The 19152-nt window shown below is 40.8% G+C and overlaps 2 protein-coding genes and 1 non-coding gene across 9 annotated transcripts in view; 2 read left to right on the top strand and 1 right to left on the bottom strand.

The window, feature by feature from the left end:
- The window catches only part of RGL1 (ral guanine nucleotide dissociation stimulator like 1), a 276237-nt gene that overhangs the window by 9314 nt on the left and 247771 nt on the right, over window positions 1–19152 (top strand). For 2 of the 7 annotated variants that reach the window (XM_081492482.1, XM_081492474.1), the window contains exon 2: window positions 404–490. The exons of the other annotated variants lie outside the window; for them this stretch is intronic. The gene's annotated coding sequence lies outside the window, so the exon portion shown is untranslated. The remainder of the gene's footprint in view (window positions 1–403; window positions 491–19152) is intronic. 7 annotated transcript variants of the gene reach the window in all.
- On the bottom strand, window positions 2509–11431 carry APOBEC4 (apolipoprotein B mRNA editing enzyme catalytic polypeptide like 4). The gene is made up of 2 exons (XM_081492498.1): window positions 11178–11431; window positions 2509–4777 (listed from the first exon to the last, which is right to left on the bottom strand). The coding sequence occupies exon 2, from the start codon at window positions 4745–4747 to the stop codon at window positions 3641–3643; it is 1107 nt and encodes a 368-aa protein (XP_081348624.1). The 5' UTR covers window positions 4748–4777; window positions 11178–11431; the 3' UTR covers window positions 2509–3640.
- On the top strand, window positions 13367–13473 carry LOC145508021 (U6 spliceosomal RNA). The gene has a single exon (XR_014055291.1). It is a non-coding gene; the product is annotated as a U6 spliceosomal RNA (small nuclear RNA).

Here is a 19152-nt window from a genome sequence, read left to right as displayed (position 1 = left end):
GCTTTCCTTGTCTGTAAAATAGGTACTATAATAATAACTACCTCATAGGATTAATGGGAAGATTAAATGAGTTAATAATTTAAATATTTAGAAGAATGCCTGACATATAGCTCTCAGTAAATGTTAAGTAGTAATAATATTATTTTTAATTAGTACAGGTTACCACGTGACTTTCCTTAAAACCTTTGGAAATATGATAAATAACATTCCATTCTGTAAGTTAAGCTTTTTGGATTGTATGCACTATGAATCAAGAAAAGATATCTATCAGCATTTTAAAGAGGTATTATTTCTCCCAGGCTAGCAGTATTAGATTGTAGCCTGATGAAATATTAACATTTATAGAACGTCAATACTAATTGCGATAAGAATTGGTTATAGAGGTTTATGTTTTCTCTCATAGCCTTGACCCACCTAAAAACTATCCATGGGGCAGATGTCCTTGTGCATATCCCATCATTTCATTCCAAGTGGCAGATGTCTGTTCCTGGTAAGCAAAGTCTGACAGCACTAAATATTTGAATCACATTATGAGTTCCTCTAATCCACCTTCTGATTATAGTTTGGCTTCTCATGTAGCTTATATACATAGAGAGGCTATATAGCCTGCAAAGCTTGGATAGCTGGTTGCATATCCAGTGGTAATTCTCACTGAAAATCAATTAGCTTTCTGCTTTTATATGTAAATCTTGGAAGTTTTGTTAATCTAGGTTTGCCCCTAATTTATAAATCCATTTTCTCTGTAATGACTGAGTACACGGTTCAGTCTGCAACAGTGAGACCCAAGCCCTGGACCATGTTCAATTCACAGAGGAAATGCTCCCCTCCACTTCCTGAGCCGCCCCTGCCCCCCTTCCCCCCAAGCCTGACTCTCATCAGTTTCTTGGGATCTACTCCCCTGCCTTTTTTAGATCACCACACCACTAGCTCCTTTAATTCACTGGCTTGAATTTTCCTTATTGGGATTACCATAGATGGGGTGGCAGTTATAATTCTTTGCTATCACCATTGCCAATTTGCTGAGGAAAGGTAGAGCATTCCGATCTACTCTCCACAAACAAGAATCCATTGTGTGGTGAGCAGGAAGACTTGATTATCGCACTGTAAAAGCTCACTGCATGGAACTATATTGCTCTGATATGTGCCGTAGTAGAACAAAAAGAGCTCATGGGGAACTTTAAAGATGAGCTAGCTCACATCTCTTATTTTACAGATGAGGAAATAGAGACTACTTGCCTAGGGCCATATGTCTTTGTTGTTGTTTTTGTTGTTCAGTCACTAAGTCATGTCCAACTCTTTGTGACCCGATGGACTATAGCATGCCAGGCTTCCCTGTCCTTCACTATCTCCCTGAGTTTGCTCAAACTCATGTTCACTGAGTCAGTGATGCCATCCAACCATCTCATCCTCGGCCACCCCCTTCTCCTCTTGCCCTCAATCTTTCCCAGCAACAGGGTCTTTTCCAATGAATTGATTCTTTGCATCAGATGGCCAAAGTATTGGAGCTTCAGCTTCAGCACCAGTCCTTCCAATGAATATTTGATGGCTGATTTCTTTTGGAATTGACTGGTTTGATCTCCTTGCTGTCCAAGGGACTCTCAAGAGTCTCCCTTATGCAGTTTTAACAGTTCCTTGTCTAAGGCTTGACTCTATTGGCCTGGACTCATGATCTGCCAGTAACATTCTTCTTTCTACCCCCCAGTCTTATCTAACTAGTACAAAAATTGAACTGTCAAGTGCTCCTTTCTTTTCTATGGTTCTCGTAGCATTTCCCCCTTTGTTACATACTGTGATAGCCAGGCTCACATTTGAAATACAAACCCATTATAGATTTCACTCTATGTTTCTAACTGGATCCTTTGTATCCTGACTGATGCTGTAGTCTTCTTGACCAGTTTGGAGATAGATTTCATAGTAATTAATTGAATCTACTTTTTTTTTTTGGAGGAGCCCACAAGACAGGAAGTTTCAGAGCTGGGTCCCCAGGTCCTTCAGACTTGCTGATGTTATTAGCTGAGTTACCTACCTGATCTATCTACTTTTATAATGATCAGAGCTCCTGAATTTCTCATATGTTGGGATCTTTTTTTTTAAACTCTACATCCCAAACTGTAGACATATGATTTCATGATCTAATAGTAAACTTCAACAGTACCTCTTTAAATAATAATTACTGTATACCTACAATATAATTATATTCTAATAAATCTATTAAAAATTTCAGGTTAACAGTATAAATTCCTTTTAAAATTTTGTGTTTATTTTAATCGCAATAGAGATTTCTATTCTAAACATTTTTCTTTTCTTTCTCCCCTTACTTCCACTTTCCCTTCCTCCTTCTGCATGGGGTATTATGTGCTTTAAGTTTTTCTTCCAATAGCAAAACTGTCTTACTAGTTTAGAATTAATTTTTACACATAATAAGAACATATTGGGTAATAAGTTACAAATGAATGCACGTTTTTCTTGTAATGCATTTCTAAGAGGGAAGTGAGGCAGCAAATATAATTAAACACAAGCAAAGCACTTTAATGTACATGTCCAGAGGATTAGTCGAGGAGCACTTCTTATAAGTGTGTTTGGAACAAGATTTTAAGAGAAGGGGTCAGAAAAGGGGAAGTAAAACAAATTATGCTTTGGAAAGCTATATCAGAAAAAGGGAGAATAGATCCTAACAAAAAAAAGATATTCATTGCAGTATGGCTAAGCAGGCGCTTGGCTGGAATGGAAAAGGAATGTTAGGGAGTGGCAATTGGTTAAGTTACTAAAACGTAGATTCACAGACTACCTCTCTACCTTTTGTCTGAATACTGTGCTAAACCCTAAGGGAAAACCAAAGAGGAGAGACAATGTATGACCTGCAGGAACTGATGCTCTTGCTAGTGTGACAGGGTGGCAGGAAGGTAGAGGAGGAACCTTGAAAGCCAGTAAGAGTCGCTTGAATTTTATGTGGTGTGTGATGGAAGGCCTTTTGGAGACTCTCGTGTATTATCCCACCTTTATCATCTGCTCTGGAAAGAAAGATCAAATGGAGCAGGTGACTGGTTTCAAAAATCAATTTTGGTAGTTATAGCTAATCAATTAGCAAAAGAACTTTTCTCCCCACAAACTATTTTGAACCGCTTTAGATAAAAAAGGAAATGAGCTGCCTAAAATCTTGTGTCCACAGTTAACAATTAATGGAAAATCACTGGTTTGCTTTTGCAAGCAGCACTTAATGTCAGTAACTCAGGCTGTTCTCCAATTTTGCAGTAAATTTTTTATACCAAAACCAATTTAGGAAGCTATTTAGTCCATGGGCTTTTTTAGTGGAAAGATGATGTGGGTAGTATAGAATAATGACATTTTCTTGTCCACATCAGAATATTAGCAAGTTACTAATGGCTCCATTTTGATACTGTCACTTTCAAACTAAAGGAGAGAGATCAAGTTGCTTATGGAAACATCTTGGATTATGTTAAAAAATAGGGTATCCTTGTAATAGTCGTGATAATAAATAATTCATGTTTGCTTTGAGTCTGTCAGTTTATCTCTGTCTTGAATCAGACCTAAGAGAGAAAGTTTCCAGATCTCTGCTGCCTATCTAATAAAGTCCTCTGGTAGTAGTTTGGTCTCTTGACCAGTTGTCGGAATGCAAATTTTAGTTTTTTCCTTTCTTCTTCTTCTTCTTTTCATCCGCTTCTTTGCTACTTGCAAACTGTCCTCTGATTTCTACTCTTTCCACTGGCATGCCAATGGGAGACCTTCTGAGATCACCGGTTTCCTGGAATGATAGTTGAGGCATATTTAAGTGCCTTATGATATTCTTGGGTTTATGTGGGCTTTGTCCTACGTGGATTGGTGGTAGGTCTCTGTAAGGCACCAGCACAAATACGACAGGAACCCTGGGGTCTAGGGTCAGATTGGGTTGCAGTTGTCCGCTTGTCACTTGGAAAGACTGTCTGGGAAAGACATTGTTTAAGGGGTAGCCCTCCAAAGCTGCCTGAGCTTTTACATTCAGATTCTCTTTTGCCTGGGGAAGAACATCGGTGAAATATGGTTTCACCCCTGTTATGGCATTGATTTCGTGTGCATTGTGCCTGTCCACCAGAGCTCTCCCGGTTAAAATGGGCTGGAAAACAGTTGCTCCCTGGACACCACTCACAAATTTGCTGAGGAGAGAATGCCACATCCCACCACTTATCGGGCTCAAAGTGACCTGTGGCCATAAACTGGCCAGGCTCCGGAGAGCTTCGCGATTCCACGCTGAGGCAGGAAATTCAGCCTCCGTATGATAGAGCTGAGAAAAGTAAATACTAAGAGTGATGTCTGGATACTTTGCCAGGAAGTTATACATTTTGCTGATGCAGCAGTGGTTAGCTTCATTGCAAGGGGAGTTGCTGGAGTACAGAATAATATGCCTGATGCGGTCGTTATTGTGTATGGCAGAGTCAAAGTAACCGTTCGCCTCAAATAACATTGATTCTGGGTGGGTATCATTCCCAGTGCAGCTGCTAGCATGACCCTTTTGCACCAGGCTTCCAGAAGAGGTTTTTAGCTCATAGAACGTGAGGTGTTTCTTTGGAGGATATGTTAGCCCATAAGGGAATCCAAAAATCTGATAAAATTCTGTGTAGGGAACTCTTGCTTCTTCACCTGTCCGAATATGGTAAGGACAATTAGAGCAATCGAGAGAGAAACTCAGCCAGTAATAAGGTTTTACTATCGTTCCATGATTGGCCAGGTATTCCTCATATAAGGGCTCCATTGTGAGTTTTATTGTCTTCTAGCTGCAACCCTAAACAAGGAAGAGAAATGACATATAAAACCAGTGCAGGAAAAATGAAACACAACGCTTTAATTTGCCGAGCCATACTTTTCTTTAGAGGAAGTAGCACAATAACCATAGTAGCATCTTTTGACTCTAAAAGATAGTGATTTACTGTATGCTGCTGCTGCTGCTGCTAAGTCGCATCAGTCATGTCCGACTCTGTGCGACCCCATAGACGGCAGCCCAACAGGCTCCTCCGTCCCTGGGATTCTCCAGGCAAGAACACTGGAGTGGGTTGCCATTTCCTCCTCCAGTGCATGAAAGAGAAAAGTGAAAGTGAAGACACTCAGTCGTGTCTGACTCTTCGCGACCCCATGGGCTGCAGCCTACCAGGCTCCTCTGTCCATAGGGTTTCCCAGGCAAGAGTACTGGAGTGGGGTGCCATTGTCTTCTCCGATTTACTGTATACCCATAGTGAAAGTTCAAGATACTAATCCTGAGACTTAGACAAATGCTGGGGGAGGAGACAGAAGAGAAAGACATAAGAATACCTTTGTCTGTTTGATAGATTCTGAGGCAGAAGAACAAATGGGTTAACAGTGCAAGTTCTAGAAACAGACTGCCTTATTTCAAATCAGGGCTCTGCCGATTGCCAGCTTTGTTACTTTTGGCAAGTTACAGAACATCTGGGAGCCACAGCTGCTGCTTCTTTTTTTTCTTTTTTTGTGAAATGAGGATAAGAATAGAACCTGCCTTGCAAGATTATCTTACAGATTGAATGATGGAATAAATAAAAAATGCTTTATTATGTGCCTGACACATATTAAGGACTCAGTACATATTAGAGATAGCAAGAGTGAACGTTGACACTCTAGGAATCAGCGAACTAAAATGGACTGAAATGGGTGAATGTAACTCAGATGACCATTATAGCTGCTACTGTGGGCAAGAATCCCTTAGAAGAAATGGAGTAGCCATCATAGTCAACAAATGAGTTTGAAATGCAGTACTTGGATGCAGTCTCAAAAACGGAAGAATGATCTATGTTAGTTTCCAAGGCAAACCATTCAATATCATGGTAATCCAAGTCTATGCCCTGACCAGTAATGCTGAAGAAGCTAAAGTTGAACAGTTCTATGAAGACCTACAAGACATTTTAGAACTGACACCCAAAAAAGATGTCCTTTTCTTTATAGGAGAATGGAATGCAAAAGTAGGAAGTCAAGAAACACCTGGAGTAACAGGCAAATTTGGCTTTGGAGTACAGAATGAAGCAGGGCAAAGGCTCATAGAGTTTTGTCTAGAGAACACACTGGTTATAGCAAACACACTCTTCCAACAACACAAGAGAAGACTCTACACAGGGACATCACCAGGTGGTCAACACCGAAATCAGATTGATTATATTTTTTTGCAGCCAAAGATGGAGAAGCTTTATATGGTCAGCAAAAACAAGACCGGGAGCTGACTGAGACTCAGATCATGAACTCCTTATTGCCAAATTCATACTTAAATTGAAAAAAGTAGGGAAAACCACTGGACCATTCAGGTATGACCTAAATCAAATCCCTTATGATTATACAGTGGAAGTGAGAAATAGATTTAAGGGACTAGATCTGATAGACAGAGTGCCTGATGAACTATGGATGGAGGTTCGTGACATTGTACAGGAGACAGGGATCAAGACCATCCCCAAGAAAAAGAAATGCAAAAAAGCAAAATGGCTGTCTGAGGAGGCCTTACAAATAGCTGTGAAAAGAAGAGAAGCAAAAAGCAAAGGAGAAAAGGAACAATATACCCATTTGAACGCAGAGTTCCAAAGAATAGCAAGAAAAGATAAGATAGCCTTCATCAGTGATCAGTGCAAAGAAATAGAGGAAAACAATAGAATGGGAAAGACTAGAGATCTCTTCAAGAAAATTAGAGATACCAAAGGAAAATTTCATGCAAAGATGGGTTCAATAAAGGACAGAAATGGTATGGACCTAACAGAAGCAGAAGATGTTAAGAAGAGGTGGCAAGAATACACAGAACTGTACAAAAAGGATCTTCATGACCCAGATAATCATGATGGTGTGATCGCTCACCTAGAGCCAGACATCCTGGAATGTGAAGTCAAGTGAGCCTTAGGAAGCATTACTATGAACAAAGCTAGTGGAGGTGATAGAATTCAAGTTGAGCTATTTCAAATCCTGAAAGATGATGCTGTGAAAGTGCTGCACTCAATATGCCAGCAAATTTGGAAAACTAAGCAGTGGCCCCAGGGCTGGAAAAGGTCAGTTTTTGTTCCAATCCCTAAGAAAGGCATGCCAAAGAATGCTCAAACTACTGCACAATTGCACTCATCTCACACGCTAGCAAAGTAATGCTCAAAATTCTCCAAGCCAGGCTTCAATAATACATGAACCGTGAACTTCCAGATGTTCAAGCTGGTTTTAGAAAAGGCAGAGGAACCAGAGATCAAATTGCCAACATTTGATGGATCATCGAAAAAGCAAGAGAGTACCAGAAAAACATCTATTTCTGCTTTATTGACTACGCCAAAGCCTTTGACTGTGTGGATCACAATAAAGTGTGGAAAATTCTGAAAGAGATGGGAACACCAGACCACCTGACCTGCCTCTTGAGAAACCTGTATGCGGGTCAGGAAGCAACAGTTAGAACTGGACATGGAACAACAGACTGGTTCCAAATAGGAAAAGGAGTATGTCAAGGCTGTATGTGGTCACCCTGCTTATTTAACTTATATGCAGAGTGCATCATGAGAAACGCTGGGCTGGAGGAAGCACAAGCTGGAATCAAGATTGCTGGGAGAAATATCAATAACCTCAGATATGCAGATGACACCACCCTTATGGCAGAAAGTGAAGAAGAACTAAAGAGCCTCTTGATGAAAGTGAAAGAGGAGAGTGAAAAAGTTGGCTTAAAGCTCAACATTCAGAAAACTAAGATCATGGCATCTGGTCCCATCACTTCATGGGAAATAGATGGGGAAACAGTGGAAACAGTGGCTGACTTTATTTTTCTGGGTTCCAAAATCACTGCAGATGGTGACTGCAGCCATGAAATTAAAAGACGCTTACTCCTTGGAAGGAAAGTTATGATCAACCTAGACAGCATATTAAAAAGCAGAGATATTACTTTGCCAACAAAGATCTGTCTAGTCAAGACTATGGTTTTTCCAGGAGTCATGTATGAATGCGAGAGTTGGACTTAAAGAAAGCTGAGTGCCGAGGAATTGATGTTTTTGAACTGTGGTGTTGGAGAAGACTCTTAAGAGTCCCTTGGACTGCAAGGCGACTCAACCAGCCCATCCTAAAGGAAATCAGTCCTGAGTGTTCATTGGAAGGACTGATGTTGAAGCTGAAACTCCAATACTTTGGCCACCTGATGGGAAGAGCTAACTCATTTGAAAAGACTCTGATGCTGGGAAAGATTGAAGGCAGGAGGAGAAGGGGATGACAGAGGATGAGATGGTTGGATGGCATCACAGACTCAATGGACATGAGTTTGGGTAAACTCCGGGAATTGATGATGGATAGGGAGGCCTGGTGTGCTGCAGTCCATGGGGTCGCAAAGAGTCAGACACGACTGAGCGACTGATCTGAACTGAAGTGACATAGTAGCTCAGTAGTAATAGTATGAATCCCCCAGGTTGTCTAGTTGGTTCTGGTTTATGAGAGTCCAAAGACATTAACAAGGGTTTTGCATTTTGTTCATAATATTGTTCTCCTTTGTTTCTTTTCTGACTATGAAAGTATCTAACATACTGTATGGAGGTTTTGAGTGTGCTTGCATGTAAAATCAGCTATTTCTTCAAATCATTGGCAATAAGTAGGAGGTGGTTATCCTTTGGCAGGGACTAGGACCTTGGGATCTATTTTATTTTATGGTAGAGACTTCTTGGAGAAGGAATGCTTGAGTATTCCATGGGTTGTGGACCCTCATTCACTGATATTTGAGAAGTTTTATTTCCAGTAGGTGGGTCTTGTTAGAGCATTTTGGAAACTTTACTGTTCTGGAGAGCAAAGATGATCCTTCAGGGTATTGCAAATAAATAATTTCTTGGATGTTAAGCCCTCAAAGTTGAAATTTTAAGTAATGACTTTTCCTTTACAAAAATATTCCTTCAGTATTATTGTTCTCAAGCAGCAACCAAGGGCATTATAATATAGTTATTGAAACACTTTAAAGTAACTTTATTTTGCAACTACTACATGTTTCTACAATAGAAACTCTCCCAGTTTTGTTGATTATTAATATGCCCTTTGTCAGTTTAAGAAGTGAGTATCAGTATCTCTCTATTTTGTACCTTTACAATTCTGGTGAAAAGGTAATACCTTTTTACATGCTTATTGATCTGTAGTATTTATTCTTCTGTGAAAGATGTATGATTCTTTACCATTTTTTGTTTGAGGGTTTTCTAATGGATTTGCAGTAACTCCTTATGTATCAAGAGCATTAGCTGTCATATTTCTTGTTAATATTTCACCTGCTTTATAGAGCCTTTTAATTATGCTAATGGTATTTTTAATTGAACTGAATTTTACATTTTATGTGGTCTAATTAATGTTATGATTTTTTTTACTATTGTATTTAGAAAAGACTTCTGCATCAAAGAGGAGTTTAAGTATTTCCCATATTTTCTTCTACTACGTATGGTTTTTACATTTACCACTTTGTCCAGGCAGCAAAATGGATAAAGCAGAAAATTTTAAAGGGGCAAACTGACCGTTGCAACAAAATTAATTTCTCACTTATCGAAATTTAATTTACCACTTCAAAAGTATTTATTACAGCCTCTCCTATAGAAGCACTTTCATCAACTTCTGTCTTCTCAACCCACGTCACCTCAGTCATTGCTGTATTTGATACGGCCTGATCTCCAGGCTGAAATCTGCAGAGGTCCTTTACTAATTCTTTCCTGGGCAGAAATACTTTAGGAGCATCAGTCCAGTTGTTGATGGGATGTGACTTTACTCATGTCACCGTTAACCTAATGGCTGATATCTCTGCTCTGACGCTGGGCACCACATACGCATCAAATTCCCAATTTCTCCTGACCTCTGACACGTCAGCTTGGTCCACAGGATTGGGTGTTTGCCTCAGATGGCTCCTTAGTGCTGTATTTTCCTGCTCCAAGGCCTCTTACACCCTGCGTAGGTTTTCCTTGGGATCCTGACTCTTCTCCTGATTAACCCTTGGCAATGGACCGATCACCTAGAACCTGATCTCCTGCTTGATCCTGAGCATTGTTTTCTCCTTGGATCTGTGCCTCTCTCAGCCTTATACATGAGACTGGACCTCTGAATATCAAAACTTGCCAAAACCAAGCCCAAAGTCTCACTTTCTTTTGAATATTGTGCTCTGAGTGTGGTCTGCCGTTGGGTGGTACACCCCAAATTACAATGTCAACTCACCCACAGAAAATTTACAGATTGATTTGGCTAAAATGTTACGGAAGCAGTACCAAGAGGCCCTTTTCTGCCTTTACTTTTTCGGTGGGGGAAGAGGGTATGGAAATAACTATATGTAATAGTCCCAGAATTACCCTTCTGGTAAGGAGAAATCTTTGGGTTTTCAAGATAAAGGTGGTATGGAAAGTCCTGATTGCTTTCCTAAGCATCCTTCCTTTGCATCTCTCTGCTAGGCTATCTTAGCCACGAATGGTGCATCATTACTGCCTTAAAGGGGATCTTGAGGACTAGTGGCTTTTACAGGTAATGATGGGAGTTCTGGAGTCTCACTCTTGCTGATGGCTTTCAGAGCCAACCAATTGTGGCTCCCTATTGGCACGTCTTCACTTTTTCAGAAGATTTTTAATCACCCTTACCTGAAGGGGAAGCAGGAAGGAATTCCCACCCGCTTTGAACTCTTACAGAATTTTTGGTTTATATCAGCGATTTGCCACTGACGACAGACGGTCTTGTTGTGTTAACCTTTGGTACCTGGCCTTTCACTTCCCCCTAACCAGGGTGAGACCTGCCCTGTTTAGCCCCCGGACTACTTCAGGAACCTTGATTAGTTCACAGGCCGGGTTGACTAAGACTTGTTTCCCCAGCATCCTGTGTCCCCACCGCCTGGTTCTCTTCCTTCTGCTTTGTCTGCACTTGAGAAACAAATGCATGCCACCCTCAGATGAGCAGATCTACTGGCGGTAGGAAGTGGAGAGCTGCAGAACCCAGCTCCTGGTCTCCACTCCTCGTGAGTGGCCCCCTGGGCTATGGCTGTGGGAGGCCCGCCTTCCTTAGTTTAATGCCAGTGATCCATACATGAGGACAGTCTGCTTTCTCTTCACTCGGCCAGGATTTAGTGAGTACTGGTAAAGCACAGTGTGCACCAGAGTAGTTGGAAACTGGAATCTGCCCTTCCCAATCTGTGCACAATCTGTTAGCAGCTAAAAACAAGTGTTAGCAGTTATAATTACCATCATTTTGTTTCCACGCTTGGATCACATTCCAGGTGTTCTAGGAGTTGGTCCATTTCCTCTTTTTCCTCCTTCAAGTCTCAAGCCCTGTTTCAAGTAGCTGTTTCAGAGGGCAACTGTGTTGTTAAGATTCACCTCCTGTATCGGTTCAGAACTCTTTTGGGGTTTGCGTCCATTAGTTCCTTTGAACTTGGCTGTCCCGAGTTAGAAAGACCTTGCCGAGGTGTGGCTGCGTCTAAGAACACTGTTGAATTGGTGCCATGGTAACGTTTGCAAAGTAGCTACTGCTAGGATACGGCTCTGACACTTATTACTTTATTTGCATTTCAAACCACCTGTTCCGAAGATGAAAATATACATGAATGCATATTCCATTCTGGATAAAAGCGTAATATCTTACTGTGTAAGTGAACATGTTGGGTTTTTTTTTTCTTCCCCCACTATGAGAATAAAATTCTGAGCTTGGAGCCTTTGTTCTGATCTAAAGTAGGAGCCAGGCTTGGGATGTGGACAAGATCTGTTGGTTTCGTTACCTGTGGCGGTGCCAGGGCCCCTCCTGGGGATGCTCTCCCTTCTGTGAGAGGGAGGCCCCTGCGAAAGGAGCAGAGACTTGACTTCCCCAAAGGGAGGCATTTTCTACTAATAGCCCTGCAGCCCCTGGAGTGGGGAGGAGCTCTGTACTTTTGTCAAACCTGGGTTACTACATACTAGCAGTTTCCTTTCTTTTATACATTCCCTGGGATACTCTTGCTATTGATACGCTTGTGGTTGCCACCAGTGTTAAGACAAGCTTTGCCCCTGGATCAGCTGGAAGAGCACCTCGTCCCTCTCCTTGCTTCCGCTCCACCCCCTCCATCTCCACACCGTCTCCTAGGACACTAGACGTGTCAACAGTAGTGAGTCATTGTGCTCACCCTCATTATTCCCACTCTCCTTTTCCTCAGCCCACTTGAAGGACTGTGTGGTGATCATTGTTACGTATTTCCATTAGTTGCCACCCAGAGTCCTTAAGCATGTATCAGTTCAGTCGCTCAGTCATGTCTGACTCTTTGCGACCGCATGGACTGCAGCACGCCAGGCTTCCCTGTCCATCATCAACTCCTGGAGCTTGCTCAAACTCAAGTCCATTGAGTCGGTGATGCCATCCAACCATCTCATCCTCTGTCATCCCCTTCTCCTCCTTCCTTCATTGTTTCCCAGCATCAGGGTCTTTTCCTGTGAGTCAGTTCTTCATATCAGGTGACCAAAGCATGTATACTATGCTAAAATATATGTATGTATACTACGCTAAAAATAACTATCAGGGATGATGGACGCACCCAGAAAGCTTCGTACAGCAGCATCACCGCTCAGGTCTGTTTTTCATGGTCAAGCTTCCAGTCTCCACAACAGCAACAGTCCTTTCCCTTCTCCTCCTCTTGAGGGCTTCTTCTAGCTTAAATATTTTATGTTGATCTCTGTGCCTTTCATGGGTCTCAAGCGTATTCATTACCTCCTCAGCTAGCTAATTTTCAGTGAGATTTTCTTTCGTTGGTGCTTATTCACTCTATTGAATCCCATTCCTTCCACATCACTGGCCACTGATCTTGCCTTTCTGTCCCTACTTCTTGCCTCTATTCTTACCTCCTAACTCAATGAACTGGTAAATATAAAACCAAAAGTTGATCCTCTAAGTTTACCTTTTATTTGACCTCAATAAATGATATTGCATTTAAAAATATTACCTTAAAAATGAGCCTCTATCCACTCGTATATTTACCAACTGCATTTTAGGGTAATTTGAGAAATAGGCAATCCCAATTAGGCAGTCAATTTTTAAGACAGCTCTAGTGAGGTGTAACTGAGAAATAAAATTGTGTATATTTAGTATATATAACTTGATCTTCTGATGTCCTTGTACATTGTGAAATAATCATAACAATAAAGCATATTAATATATCAGTCATCTCACATGTGTAAGAGATCATGCAGTGTTTGCCTTTCTGTATTTGGTTCATTTCTTTTAACATAATGCCTTCCAGATTCATCCATGTTGTTGCAGATGGCAGGGTTTCCTTTTTAAAGGCTGAATAATATTCCATTGCATGTATATACCACATTCTTTAACCATTCATTTGTCGATGGACATTTAGGTTATTTCCATATTATCACTGTTGTGAATAATTCTGCAATGAATATAAGAAAGTATGGTGCTCGCTTCGGCAGCACATATACTCAAATTGGAATGATACAGAGAAGATTAGCATGGCCCCTGCGCAAGGATGGCACGCAAATTCGTGAAGCGTTCCATATTTTTTCTCTGCTTAAACCCTTCCTTGTCCTGGGTACCTGTCCCTCCAGCAGGTGCCCCGTCTGTAGGTGAATAAGATCCCTCGAGAGGCCCTCCTCTTAATGGTTGTTGGGGCTTAGATTTACTTCCTACAAGCTTGTCCAGCACACTAATTGGAGGTGGATGGGAGAAATTAATTTTAATTAATAGAGAATCTTATTTTTAAGTAGCTGCAGTTTTTTAAATCCCAATTAAAAAAAAAAAAAGAAAGTATGGATATGTCTTTGTAATCCTGACTCTGATACTTTTGGGTAACTATCCAGAGGTGGGATTGCTGGATCATATGGTAGTTCTATTTTTAATTTTTTGAGGAACCTCTGTACTGCCTTCTTATAATGGCTGTATCAGATTACATTCCCACCAACAGTAGATGATGTGTCTCTTTTCTTCATTTTCACCAACACTTGTTATCTTTTGCCATTTTGATAATAGCCATCCTAACAGGTGTGAGGTGATATCTCACTGTGGTTTTGATTTGCATTTCCATGATGATGAATAATGTTTGAGCACCTTTTCATACACGTGTTAATCATTTGTATGTCTTTTGAGAAATGTCTCTTCAGATCTTTTGTCCCCTCCCCCCCTCCTTTTTTTAAGTCAGAATGTTCTGTTTTTGTTTTTGCTGTCAAGTTGTGTGAGTTCCTTATACATTTTGGACATTAATCCCTTATCAGATATGTTGTTTGCAAATATTTCTTGCCATCCTGTAGGTCGTTTTTTTTACCCTGATTTTCTTTTGTTGTGCAGCAGCTTTTTAGTTTGATTCAGGTCCACTTGTCTATTTTTATGTTTGATGCCTGCACTTCTGGTGTCACATACAGAAAATTATAGCCAAGATTAATGTCAAGAAGCTTTCCTCCTGTGTTTTATTCTAGTAGTTTTACAGTTTAAGCTTTCACATGTAAGTCTTTAATCCATTGAGAATTGATTTTTGTTAATACTATGATATAAGTATCCAATTTTGTTCTTTTGCATGAGTCACCATTTTTAAGTTACAGTTTTTAAAATACCTCTTTGGAAAACTCTAAAGGAGATTGACTTTGCAAAACTTCATTTATACTGCACAGAACGACTTTTAAAACTGAATTTAATCACAGAGAAACAAAAACTTTGATCATAGGGTTTCTGCTCACAATTATTATTGCTGAGTTGAGATTTACAGGAAGGAAGGAGGGTTGTAGAAACATCTAGATTCCCAGATAGACTTCTTTCTTCTGTCTTTGTTAACTTGCCATGTTTCATCTTTGGTCAGATGAGTTATGCTATATATTATCTACATAATGTAATATGAAATTATGCCGAAGACTCTTACAAAGGCTGAATTCTTCTACACTGATATATGTAATAATACACTTTTACTTAGTTTAGTTGTAAACAAAGATTTGTTTATAACCTGTATCCTGGCATCCCAGTTTGGGATGTATCCAAGATGGCTCATGTATTGCTAGCTGCTGCTTATAAGGTGACATTTTCTTTGGACGGCAAGAAGTAGTCTCTATTTTATTGCTAAAATATTTTACTTTTACTTGAATGTACTGTGCCCAATTAATTCATTGCTTTCATTGCAGTTTGGTTGACACTGAATAATAATGCTCACATTCATATAGCAGTAACAGACTACTTAAAACTACTTAAGAAAGAAACTGAAGGAAAAGAGTAAGCATGAAATGAATAAGAGCAGAGTATTCAGTAGATTTAATGAAGTTCACTATAGAATTAGGTGGGATGAGAGAAATGTTAGGGTTGAGAGGAAAGGGATATATATATATGTGTGTGTGTGTGTGTGTGTGTGTGTGTGTGTATCCCATATATATGTTTGTGTATATTTATACATACACATACATGGGTTTCCTTGGTGGCTTAGATGGTAAAGAACCTGCCTTCAATGCAGGAGACCCTGGTTCAGTCCCTGCGTTGGGAAGATACCCTGGAGAAGGGAATGTCAACCCACTCCAGTATTCTTGCCTGGAGAATTCCATGGACAGAGGAGCCTCGCAGGCTCCACAAAGAACTGGACATGACTGAACTATATATATATATGGCTTCTCGGGAGGCGCTAGTTGTAAAGAACCCGCCTACCAATGCTAGAGGCAGAAGAGACACGGGTTTGGCCCCTGGGTCGGGAAAATCCCCTGGAGGAGGTCGCGGCAACCCACTGCAGTACTCTTGCCTGGAGAACCCCATGGATGGAGGAGCCTGGTGGGCTGAGCTACGGTCCACAGAGTTGCAAAGAGTTGTATACCACTGAAGCGACTTAGGACACTGGCTGCTGCTAAGTCGCTTCAGTCATGTCCGACTCTGTGTGACCCCATAGACGGCAGCCCAGCAGGCTCCCCCGTCCCTGGGATTCTCCAGGCAAGAACACTGGAGTGGGTTGCCATTTCCTTCTCCAATGCATGAGAGTGAAAAGTGAAAGTGAAGTCGCTCAGTCGTGTCTGACTCTTCGAGACCCCATGGACTGCAGCCTACCAGGCTCCTCCGTCCATGGGAGTTTCCAGGCAAGAGTACTGGAGTGGGGTGCCATTGCCTTCTCCGAGGACACTGGCACATACATATATATCTCAAAGGATGAATCTTCTAGTTTGGGGTCATAAGAAGAATGACCACAGGGTGGCAGCACAGTCTTAAGAGCAGGAAACTTTCTGTTGGACCCACGGTTAGTTTGCTAAAACCACACTTTGTGTGTGCGTGTCCCAACAAGTTTCCCGCCCCCTGCCCCACTTTGCTGAAAACTTTGAATTTTATATTGGCATATAGTTGGTTAATAATGTTGTGTTGGTTTCAGCTGTACAGCATAGTGTGTGCGCACGGGCCTAGTTGTGTCTGACTCTTTGTGACCCCATGGACTGTATCCACTCTCTATGGGATTTTCCAGGCAAGAACACTGGAGTGGGTTGCCGTTTCCTACTCCAGGGGTCTTCCTGACCTAGGGATCAAATCTGCATCTGCGGCATTGCAGGAGGATTCTTTATCACTGAGCCACTGGGAAAGCCCATATGCTATACAGTAGGTCCTTGTAAAACCACACTTTTTTTTTCTCAGAATTCCTCCATGTTGCTTTCCCCATTATTCTAGATAAACATCAACAAATGTTCAGAATCAAAGGTCACTCCTAAAACTTAAACTGAGGAAAAGTGCAGGATGAAGCACTATCTTTACTCCTAGAGTCTGTAAGCTATTTTTGCCTGAGCTTCTGATGTCATATCCAAGATATTGTTGCCAAGACTAATGTCATGAAGCTTTTCCTTCTAGAGATTTTATAGTTTCAGGCATTAAATTTAAGCATTACACTGGAGTGGGTAGCCTTTCCCTTCAGGCATTATATTGGGAGTGGGTAGCCTTTCCCTTCTCCAGGGGATCTTCCAAACCCAGGGGTCGAACCCAGGTCTCCCACATTGCAGGTGGATTCTTTACCAGCTGAGCCACAAGGGAAGCCCAGGAATACTGGAGTGGGTAGCCGATCCCTTCTCCAGGAAATCCTCCCAATCCAGGAATCAAACTGTGGTCTCCTGCATTGCAGGTGGATTCTTTACCAACTGAGCTATCAGGGAAGCCCCTTTATTTATAGAGTCTATACAGAGGCTCTAAAAAAGGTTTCAAACTATCTGTGAGGAAGGTCCAACTTAAGTTACCAAATCATCATACACTAATAATTTTGTAAAATTTGATGAAAATTATTGTATTAAAAATGAACAAAAAACATTGAAATCAGAAGATTATTTTAAAAGTAAGTAGTTCAACATATACCAGATCAACATATACAAATTTTAAAATTATGTTTTAATAAATATAAACAGAATAGTTGTCTGTTTTTGCTATTTTTGCCTGAGCTTGTGATGTCATATCCAAGAAATTATTGCCAAGACTAATGTCATAAAGCTTTTCCTTCTAGAGATTTTATAGTTTCAGGCTTTAAATTTAAGTCTTTATAATCTGTTTTGAAGATTTTGTATGTGTGTATGTGTATGGTTTAAGGGTCCAATTTCATTCTTATGCTTGTAGATATCCAGTTTTCCTAACACCATTTGCTGAAGAGATTATCTCCTCCCCATTGTGTAATCTTGGGCATCCTTCTCAAAGATCACTTTTTTTTTTTTGGCCACGCCATGTGGCATGTGGAATCTTAGTTCCCTGACCAGGGATCAAACCTGTATCCCTTGAATTGAGAGTGCAAGTCTTAACCCCTAGATCACCAGGAAAGTCCCCAAGATCATTTGACTGTGTTTGTGTGATTTGTTTCTGGGCTTTCTAGTCTGTTCCATTGGTCTGTGTGTCTATGTAAATATAAACAGAACAAACATCACACAGAATAAAAAGAAAAAAAGAGTTACCAAAACTACATATGTTGTTTATTGAAAGTGTATGTATAGGTGATTAATGTATATAGATGGTTAATATAGAGAATCGCTATTACTATATCCTACAATTGTATTAAAACATTTATGAAGGATATAGTGAATCTCTATATTCAATGTCCTATACATGTACATTTTATTTCCACTATGTGTATCCATTTAAAAGGTTTTTACTGTGACCAGCTTGCTTCTTGCTTGTTACTTTGTCCCATCTAGGTTGAACAGCTTGCTCAAACTCAGTGTTTGGTTTAATAGCATCATAATAGAGAAAGCCAGTTTCTAGAGGTATGCTAATAGGAATAGAGGAAGAGGCTTTAAAGCAGTTTCACCACCTGAAGATACTCACTTTAAAAAAAATTGTTATTTATTTTATTTTTGGCTGTGCTGGGTCTTCATTGCTGGGTGGGCTCTTCTCTAGTTGGGGCGAGTGGGGACTACTCTCTAGTTGCGGTGTGTGGGCTCCTCATTGTGGTGGCTTCTCCTGTCGTGGAGCCTGGGCTCTGGGGCGTGTGGGCTTCAGTAGCTGCGGCACATGGGCTCACTAGTTGCACCCTCGGGGCTTTAGAGCATGGGCTCAATAGTTTTGATGCATGGGTTTAGTTGCTCTGTGGCTTGTGGGATCTTCCTGGACTGGGATTGAACTCACGTCTCTTGCATTGGCAGGTGGATTCTTTCCCACTGAGCCACCAGTGAAGCTCTAAAGATACTCATTTTTAATGCTTTTTAAAAACAAAACAAGTGATGTACTATTTTAAAAATTCATTGTCAATGCTTCATTAGTGGCCGGTTCCAACAGTTTATCCTGTAAAAGTGAAAAGTGAAAGTGTTATTTGCTCAGTTGTGTCTGACTCTTTACGACCCCATGGACTGTAGCCTGTCAGGCTCCTCTGTCCATGGGATTTCCCAGGAAAGAATACTGGGGTGGGTTGCCATTTCTTCCTCCAGGAGGTCTTCCTGACCCAGGGATCAAACCTGGGTCTCCTGCATTGCAGGCAGATGGGATCAAACCTGTGTCTCCTGCATTGCAGGCAGATTCTTTACCATCTGAGCCACGAGGGAAGCCCTATAAAATAATATTAAATTTAAACTGTCCTTCAATGAATGGTTTCTGGTTCCATGAATTTCCTATGCATGGATCTTAATGGAGTATAAAAATTTAAGCGTTCTATTAGTTCTGTCAGGTGTTTGGTAATCATTTTGAGCAGATGAGCAATATCAAAATCATTACCTGCTGCACGGATAATAGTTGTTAAATTATGAAACATGACGTAATCTGTGAAAACTGTCCTTT

The sequence above is a fragment of the Giraffa tippelskirchi genome, chromosome 5 (assembly GCF_054371585.1).
Source record: "Giraffa tippelskirchi isolate mGirTip1 chromosome 5, T2T-mGirTip1v1.2.pri, whole genome shotgun sequence".
Lineage (NCBI taxonomy): Eukaryota > Metazoa > Chordata > Mammalia > Artiodactyla > Giraffidae > Giraffa > Giraffa tippelskirchi.
Note: the sequence above shows the minus strand (reverse complement) of the source record. Positions and strands in the feature narration are given on the sequence as shown.